Source organism: Nicotiana tabacum, chromosome 8, assembly GCF_000715075.1.
Source record: "Nicotiana tabacum cultivar K326 chromosome 8, ASM71507v2, whole genome shotgun sequence".
Classification (NCBI taxonomy): domain Eukaryota; kingdom Viridiplantae; phylum Streptophyta; class Magnoliopsida; order Solanales; family Solanaceae; genus Nicotiana; species Nicotiana tabacum.
The window spans coordinates 44665615-44675098 of record NC_134087.1 but is presented as its reverse complement, the minus strand read 5'-3'; the positions used below and the strand labels follow the sequence as shown (position 1 = coordinate 44675098).

Below are 9484 nucleotides of genomic sequence, written 5' to 3'. Positions count from 1 at the left end.
AAGTAGAGGATTTCAAAGGTGCAGTTTTGAGTTTATAAAGTCGTGAAGCAATGGAATACTAACAGAATATTTAACAGCATTATTTTTAACATTATTTGAAGCTTTTTTCGTTAGTTTTATAAACCTTGTTAAGGATTAGATTATAGCGTCCACTTTTATAAAGATATAAGGGATATTTTATATTTAGTGGTATAGATAAGGGATAAAAATTACTCCTATAGGCATATTTTAGGGACTACCAAAGTCTTTTCCTCCTCACAGAGGGCAATAAGAGATTTTGACGAATGCTGAGATAGAAGTTAATCAAAAAGTAAATAAATTTAAAGATAGAAAGTCCAAACCCTCCCTCGCTCTCTCCCCGCTATATCAATACTCGTTTCGTTTCATAGCCTAAAACGTTTTTCATCTCGCTCAGCAAAAATCGACTTCACCGAGCTACCCCCACTTCACAAACATCTACTATATATATTACTAATAGATTACTTTCAGAGACATAATATCAAGTTATCTTTTCTCTCTGCACCGTTGTCTACAGGGAAGTAGCGTTCAAGATGAGTTACAACAACGATCCGTGAGTCTCTTCTTCTTTTCTTTTTTGAATCGTGATAACAAAGGATTAGGTTTCAATTGTTTCTCTTTGATTTCAATCGTTGTGGTTTTCTTTTGGTGTTTTTTTTTTTGGCTGTGAGATGAATTGGAGTTTCTGATGATGAAATTGATGGAGATTTTTATGATTTTTGGTCGGTCTGAGTCGTTTTGGGATGACCCATTTTGGTGATAAGTTTAATTAGTTTTTATCTGATGATGAATTGGTCCAGATTTGTCAGTTTATTTGTGGGTCTTTCGTATTCTTGGATGACTCAATTTGACGATGAGGTGAATTAGGTTTCTGATCATTGAATTGATTGGTAAATTTGTGTTTTTTTGTGCTGTTTTCCTGTGGTTCTGTATTATATCGATTTTGGATGACCCTTTTTGGTGTGATGAGTTGAATTAGGGTTTCCAATAATGAATTCATTGCTATTCTTGTGGATCTTTTGCTTTGAAGAAGAGTGAAATTATGGTATCTAATGATTTTATCTGGAAACTTTTTGGATATTTGTGATTTTTTGTGGGCATGTCTCGTTTTGGATGATGAGTTGAATTGGGTTACAGATGGCGAATTAATCGGGATTTTTTAATAATTCAGGTACATAGATGAGGAAGGAGAGGCGTTGGTAGACTTTGATGAGGATGTCCGATCTGATCACGAGCAACAGGAACACTTCCTTGGCGACAATCTGGACGATGACGATGCATGGAATCAGAGACAGCGAGAACGGTCACCTACCCCAGTGTATGATGATCCTAACAAATCTAAGCCGAGGAAGCGGTTGATTAAGAAAACTTCGGCTAGAGAGAGCACACCGGATATTGGGATAGGGGATGAGGATGCTTATGGCGGTGCTGCTGATGATGACATGGCTGGCATTGTGCGTGATGAGTCGGACGACGGTGGTGGGAAGAGGAAGAGGTTTGGTATGGAGTTTAGTGAAGAGAAAAGGAAGGAGAAGAAGAGGAGAGATAAAGGCGAGAAGAAGTTTAAGTTGAGGAAAAATGGGGGTTATGCTGGAGGAAGCAGGTTGAAGGACCAGGAGGGTGATCAGGAGATGAAGGAGATGTGGGATACCATTGCTGGTGGTGACTCTGAGGTTATTGACCTATCATTTCTGTTGTTATCATCTTTCCAATAGCTTTGTAACTCTTCATGTATCACAAGGAACTCTTTATCTTTTCGTTTTTGGGATTCCCGACTAAAAAATTGAGTTATTGAAGTTCCTTGCCTGGAAAAAAGTTACTGATATTGCTAGTTTAGTCTGTATGAGTTACTAGGGTTGAATGTGTTTAGTTTTAATGACATGTTTCTGATGTCTTTGTTTTCAAATGTGTAGGATGACCAAGAAGGTCCGAAGACATTGGATGATGATAACTTCATTGATGATAGTGGTGTGGATCCAGCTGACAGGTATGGAAGTGACAATGAACCACGGTCTCCCAGCAGTGCTCCACAGGTAGAATTTTGTCCTTATAGTTCGCTCCTGCTATATTTTTCATCCTCACGTCCTAATATTGCAGTTTCCTTATTCATGAGGCTTTGTAAATTTCAATAGAAAGCGTGCTGGTTTTCAGATTTCTTGCTTTTGTCTGAGCGCGTGAGCGCCCGTGAAGCCAATTGTTGATGGTGATGTCATATTTGCTCTAATTTGATGCTTTTCAGGCTGAAGAAGGGGAAGAGGATGATGAAATCAAGAAGCTCTTCAAGGGAGGCAAGAAGAAAAAGAAAACTGAAAAGAGTGCAGCAGAAATTGCATTGCTAGTAGAGAATGTTATGGCTGAGCTTGAAGTTGTTGCTGAAGAGGATGCGGAACTGAATAGACAGTCTAAACCTGCTATAAATAAACTAAAAAAGCTTCCTCTTCTCATAGACGTCCTATCAAAGTGAGTGAGTTTGTCGTTTTATTTTTTGTGGTAGTAACTAAATTTGTCTTTTTGGAGGCTAATATTTCTAGACTCACACTTTTAAATTTTCAATTTGCAGGAAGCAACTTCAGCAAGAATTTTTAGATCATGGAGTATTGACTCTTTTGAGGACTTGGCTTGAGCCCCTTCCAGATGGTAGCCTGCCCAATATAAACATTCGTGCTGCAATCCTAAAAATCCTTACTGATGTATGAACGTGGTTTCTAGATTCAAGTTAGTTTCTTGTTCGTTTGCCGTAATGTTATATGACTGATATGCTTTGTGGTGATCCTGTAGTATCCAATTGATCTTGAGCAGTATGATAGAAGAGAGCAGTTGAAAAAGAGTGGTCTTGGAAAGGTACCTTTAACGTAAAAGTGGTAATGCAATGGCTTTCGCGGTAGGCATATTGAGGAGACTTATTGTCTACTTGCTTGTTTTGTAGGTTATTATGTTCCTCTCAAAGTCAGATGAGGAGACTACAGCTAACAGGAAACTTGCTAAGGATTTGGTTGACAAATGGGTAAGTTGGATTTAACTATTCTTCCCCTTTCATGAATGGAAATATAAAAAGGGGGGATTCTGTATTGGTACTTATCACACTCCACACGTGCTGGAGTGTGAGTAATCTTTTGGCTGCTAAAATGCTGAGTTCATTTTCTAGTTCATCACTGTATCTGGAGAATATGTTTCAGACGTGCAATATCTTTCCAGCTTTTGTAATTCAGCTATATCATTCTTCTTTTCTATGGAGGTTGGAGAACTGCATCATGCATTTGGTAGTTCGAAACAAAATGGTTTAAAGGATTTTATTTCTTTTTGGATAGGTCATGTCTTTTTAATAGAATAATCCTTATATATTGATTTTTACAAGAGGGTATCTACTTATTGGAAATTTTCCACCTAAGAACACAATGAATTATTATCTTCTTGCACATATGTTATTGATTTTCTTATACTTTCGAGGAACTCTTGTAGCTTCTTTTGATCATCACCTTAATAGCATCATGGCCGTCAATTATAATTTTGTTCCTACACTCTCTAGTATATGTTGATTATGATTATGGTTTGTCTGTGGTTCTCCTTTGTCCGGTTTGTGGAGTTCATTTAAGTACCTGGTGTACTGAATAGGTGCTTACGAATGTGTAAAAACGCTGAAATTTGGTTGTGTTTGATCCAGAGTCGACCAATATTCAACAAGAGTACAAGGTTTGAAGATATGAGAAACTTTGAAGATGAGAGAGCTGCTCAATTTAGGCGGCCTTCCATGAAAAAGTATCTAATATTTTCAGTTCTTCTATTGGTCTTTATATCAGTTGTCTAAGAAGTCCGAATCTTTACCATCTATGACTATATTTTCTATCTTGACACAGACCCATGAATAAAGCTTCAGGAGTGGAATCCAGAGACGATGACCTTGACTTGGCTGGATTTTCACAGTAAGATGTTCTGACTTTGCACCTTTTGATCCTAGCATCTTTGAATTGAGTTCTGTCCGCTGCATCCTTATTCTTCTCAAGGTTTAATATGCTTGCAAATCTGCAGGGGCCAAAAGTCTGGTCCATCATCTTCCAGGCAACTTACATCAAGGCCTGAAGCAATGTCAATGGATTTTGTGGTGCGTCCACAATCTAAGATTGATCCTGAAGAAGTTAGGGCAAGGGCCAAAGCAATGGTTCAAGACCAGCGCCGAATGAAGGTGTGTCCCTCTTTCCAAGTAAATTTATATTTATATTATGTTCTTCATTTCACTTTCGTCCATCTTGGCACTAGAGATAATTAAGAACAAATGGGTTTTTGATGCCTTTTAAATGAAACTTCTTACTTCATCGGTAAAAGGGCAACAAAAGGGGGATGATTTTTATGATTAATCTGCCGATCTCCTTCTCAGAGGAGCCAGTAATAGCTTTCTACTTGACAAATGAAGTGCTCAATTTGTTTTTTAGTGGTCATTGTGGTAAAGCAGCTATCCACTTAATTAAAATATTCTTGTGAAATCCATTAATTTGGAGGAAATGATGTAATACTGGAGTCTCTGCCAGTCTTGATTTCATTTTTTTTTTTGGGCGATAACCTGACATTTATCATCTTACGTACTCTTAATCTCATTGAAATGGGGTTTATGGCGTGAGATAACCCTATATTTTCTCCTTTTTGAGTATAACTATTTTGATTTCTGGAAGTTGACTTCGTTATGATGTTATTGCTTTTGCTGCTATTAGGAATTGCTTCTCTCTAACACTGAACTATTGGGTATGTTCATGGCAGATGAATAAGAAACTGCAGCAGTTAAAAGCTCCAAAAAAGAAGAAACTCCAAGCTACGAAACTCAGCGTGGAGGGTCGTGGCATGGTGAAGTACCTCTAGGCTCTAGTTATTGTGCTCGCCCTTATTTGGGTAGAACAGCCTGTTGGCTCAGCTATGCAACAGTTTCATGCAATTGAAGATGGGTGTTCTGTTCTTAGGAGGATGTCATCTTCCATGTAATATGTCGGCATGTCAGCCAAATACCAAATTTAGGTAAGGTGGCTGATACCCATTTATATTTCATATCTCACGTTCAACAAATAAGGTTCCAAGTCATTGGTGTAATGAAAGTCATGGCTGTTGCTATGAGTTGTGCAACTTGGTATACATTACTGCCGTTTGGGATGTATTAGGTTGTTCCCTGTATCTCTTTTGCCCAGGGGTTCTTCCCTTTCATTTGCTTTTATAAGTATTCCCCATTGTAATCAAAGTTCCAGAGCTAAACTACTTCATCAGAATAATTACAAATCTATGAGTCATAGACTATGACCTTTGCATGATTCGTTGAGAGTAAACACTTGACATGCAATTTTGCTAACTCACGCAATATTTGGGTTGTAAAATAAAATGCTGCATTACTACTGTAATTGATCTGTATAGCTAATGCATATATCTATTTTCACCGCATAACTCTATGTATATGTCTAATACAATGTTTGGCTTTAAACATCTAATCAGTGTAACTTAAGTGAGAATCCTTGTATAATTTATGCACTATAAAATGTGAAATAAAAATAACTATACGTGTATCTAAAGATAAAATACTCTTACAATCGCAATCTCTGCATAACAATCCATGTATTATTAGTTGTCATATAACAATTCTTGTGTTACACAATGACTAATAATACAAGGATTTTTATGCCGAATGACCTACTTTAATACTATTCTCCATGTATTACATTGAATATAGTACATATACTATAAATCAAACGTCTTACTAATTGCGTGAAAATTAAATTAGTATGTAATCCAGAGTTGTACCTTGCAAACTAAACATTGTACTTGGTTATGTGAAATTTTGTGCTTGAGATTATATTTTCTCATGCGTCTAACCAAAAGGTTCTCACTACATTATTATTCAATACATAGCTTATGTATTATATCTCCTGCATTTTGTTTATGGTCAGCCCTTGACCTCTTAAGCTCACCTGGAATGACCAACTCTATAAAGATAAAGTTAAAGTGTTGCACAAAAAATAGAGTCCAACTCTTGAATAAAATGGACTATTAATGGTTTCGATTCTTTCATCGGACTGTTAATGGTTTCGATTCTTGCATCTTTTTGCCATTCAATTCTAATAAAATATGCTGATCATAAAGTCAGTACCTTATTTCCATAAAGATAAACTCCAAAGCCTCCACCCCACCTTTTTTTTTGTGTGTATGTATGAGACTGTTTTGGAGAAAATGAAAGTTTTCAGCAAAGTGCTATCATAGCACTGCTACTAAACATTATTAGGGGTTGCAATTTGAGCCTAAACCCATTCAACTCGCCCAGAGATTAATGGGTGGAGCTAAAAATATTTTAGCTCATGTGTCTATTTGGGCTGAGCCCAAGTTAACCCATTATTTTTTATAACTCATTCTGACCTATCAAGTAGCTCAAATACAACCCATGAAGCTCACCCAACATAAAGGAATCTCAACCCAACTTATCTAGAAATTTACTTAGTTGTCCCACATTAGTTTTTGTATCTAAGTTTAAAAATGAGAATCAAGGTATTTAAGTTTTAATGTAAATATGAGTAATTTTGTAATTGAGTTGTGGTGAAATTTACTTATTTAGAAATAACATAAAAGATATTTTTCAACTTACAAATTTTAAATACTAATTTATTTTTTAAGAAAATATATTTTGATTCTCAAAATACTAATAGTATTTATTTACATTATATACATAGGTGTATAAAAGGTAAAACACTTTGTTTATGTAAGATGAACATGTTTCTAAAACATGGGTCAAGTTCGGCGGGTTGGGCTATGACCCGTTATTTAGCCCATCTTAGCCCAAATACACTTTGAGTTGGGTTGGGCAATGATCCATTTATTGACCCGACCCATCTTGACCCATCCAAATTCAGCCCAAACCGCCCATTTGCCACGCCTACTAAACATTAAGCTGCCTCCCAAATTTGAACACTGACCTAGCAATTCATCTATAAAATAATATTCACTTGTCAAAACTTCAATAATAGGAGTTTTTTTTTTAGTAATTCACTAGGCAAGTGCCTAGGGCTAGTTTTTACAAATATATCTAAAAGTTATCCTCTAACATTTGAAGACTAAGTAGGCGTTTGGACATAACAATTGTAAAATTTTTGTCAAAAAGTGATAAAAAATTTCTAGTGAAAAAGGTATTTGAAAATTAGAGTTATGTTTGGACATGAATATAATTTTGAGCCCTTTTTGAATTTTTGTGAGTATTTGAAGTGAAAATTTTGAAAAATAGCCTTTTTGGAGTTTTTCAAATTTTCGAAATTCATTTTCAAGTGAAAATCGAAAATTTCAGAGAGAAATTCAAAAGTAGCCAGATTTACAACTGGTCATTCAAAAATAGCCTAACTTCAAAAGTAATCGAAATTTAGCCACTTTTCATGTAAAGATAAATCTGAGCGAAAACACTGTTCAAAACCCGAAAAATATTTCAGTATATTATACTGGAGTTCCAACATAAGTATGCTTGAACTCCAGCATATTATACTGGATTTCCAGGATAAGTATTCTGGAACTCCAGCATAATATGATGGAGGTCCAACATAAGTACACTAGAACTCTAGCATAATATACTGGAGTTGCAGCAAGTATAATTGTCCAGTATAATATACTGGAGTTTGGAGCACCAGTGCTCCAGTCTCAAGTATATTATACTGGAGTCAGCAAAGTATACCGGTCCAACATAATATCCCGGAGTTCATACACAGGTGCACCAAACTCCAGTATATTATGCTGGACCGGTCTCTGTTGCAGCAAAATAGTGGCTATTTTTCATTGACTTTGTAAACGCTGACTATTTTTGAATGACCAGCCCGAAAACTAGCTATACCATGCTATTTTTACAAAATTTCATGGTCAAATACCGACTTCGGAAAAAAATGAAGAAAATGAAAAAAAGATTCTTTTTTTATTGCCAAACGGACCCTAATTACTCATTTGCTTTGTTAGTCAATAGTATGAGTAACAACAACAACAACAACAACAACAACCTAGTGAAATCCCACAAGTGGGGTCTGAGGAGGGTAGTGTGTACGCAAACCTTACCCCTACCTCGAAGGAGTAGAGAGGCTGTTTCCGAAAGACCCTCGGCTCAAGAAGACAAAAGGAAAAAAGAAGATAATATTAGTAACACCACAGAAATAATATGAAATATATATATATTTATATATTGTTACACCCCATATTTCCGTACGTGAAAATACGCCATAAATAAATTAATGAGAGCCCGGAAGTGAGATGTCACATTCCGCAGTACTACATTACGACGATGTTGCACCCTGTAGTACTGTGCGTGAAATTTTTCGTAAGGTAATTGACATCAGTCCAAGGAAAATATTATTCGAAGATTATAAGGATTATGCTATTTCAAACAAGTAATAAGTAAATTCGTGAATGTGAGAGGGGAAGCAATTCAAAGGAAACGAATATTCGTCCAAGTTTGGCATTTGGGATAAAATACGGGTCGAGCGGTATTTTGAGCGATAATACCCGATAATTATAAACTAGTACCATATGACCACAGTAGTATAAGGTATAAAGTATATATAAAGTATATTAAAAATAAGTAGAATGTTAAGTAATTTGATGTAATTTTTAAATTATACGACTAATTGGTTAATTACCGGGTAGCGGGGTATTATCTAATTAAATTAATTAAATTTTTTGGATGAATACTAAGGTGAGAACGTGGCAGCCCCCATTCCAAGAATTGGTGACTCTTATATTAGAAATTGAAAGGTGGCACAATAGTAGATCTTGTGGCTTAGTCATTGGCATGTGGGGCCACTCCATTTAAGGCATAAAACCTCTCAAATAGAGGTCTTATATGAAAGTAATAGGCAATAGATAACTTCAGCAAGAGAAGTTGAATAACATTGTGATCAAATTCATTAAGAGAAATGGATTAAAAAAAATTAGACAAGGTACGCTTACTTCAAGCATGTGCAGGTTTCTCTTTGTTACATATCGGGAAAGAGATACATAGCTTGTGTATATAAAATAATTTTATAGGTAATGTGTATGTATTTACCACTCTTAAAAGCATGTACAATAAGTGTGGGAACTTAGAAAAATGTTTAGAAGATTTTCCAAAAAATTGAGGGCAAATCATTAACTTCTTGGAATTCCATGATCACCGTATTTGCCATATATGGCCTTAGCACAAAGCAATTTCAGTCTTTGATAAAATGAGACAAACACTCGTCCAACCAGATGCAATAACTATTATAGCTCTTCTATCAAGTTATAAACATTCTGGTTTGCTCGATAAAGGTTGGAAATATTTTGATCATACGAAATCGGATTTTTTTTCCTACTCTTATCTTGCCATTACGTGTTCTTTGCAAAAGACGTGTGTTAGAGGGATTGTCAAGAAAACCGACTCAGGTATGTTAAGGCTAAACTCTTCTTTCATTTGGCATGATGTCGTCTTTACATTAATATCCCGGAATTTACGTATATT

At 35.7% G+C, this 9484-nt stretch overlaps 1 protein-coding gene across 1 annotated transcript; it reads left to right on the top strand.

Moving 5' to 3' along the window:
- The first annotated feature begins 208 nt into the window (after positions 1-208).
- Positions 209-5306, top strand: LOC107822241 (protein IWS1 homolog 1). Its single transcript, XM_016648762.2, has 11 exons — positions 209-571; positions 1190-1691; positions 1932-2051; positions 2258-2478; positions 2579-2708; positions 2797-2859; positions 2945-3022; positions 3680-3774; positions 3873-3938; positions 4045-4198; positions 4768-5306. The coding sequence occupies exons 1-11, from the start codon at positions 552-554 to the stop codon at positions 4864-4866; spliced, it is 1548 nt and encodes a 515-aa protein (XP_016504248.2). The 5' UTR covers positions 209-551; the 3' UTR covers positions 4867-5306.
- The last annotated feature ends 4178 nt before the right edge of the window (positions 5307-9484 follow it).

Bases quoted from the DNA above. Each gene is read 5' to 3' on its own strand.
- LOC107822241 (XM_016648762.2), top strand. From the start codon at position 552: ATGAGTTACAACAACGATCC. The intron at 2,479-2,578 runs GTGAGTGAGTTT...TTCAATTTGCAG, and splicing joins CTCATAGACGTCCTATCAAA to GAAGCAACTTCAGCAAGAAT. The intron at 3,775-3,872 runs GTATCTAATATT...ATCTTGACACAG, and splicing joins AGGCGGCCTTCCATGAAAAA to ACCCATGAATAAAGCTTCAG.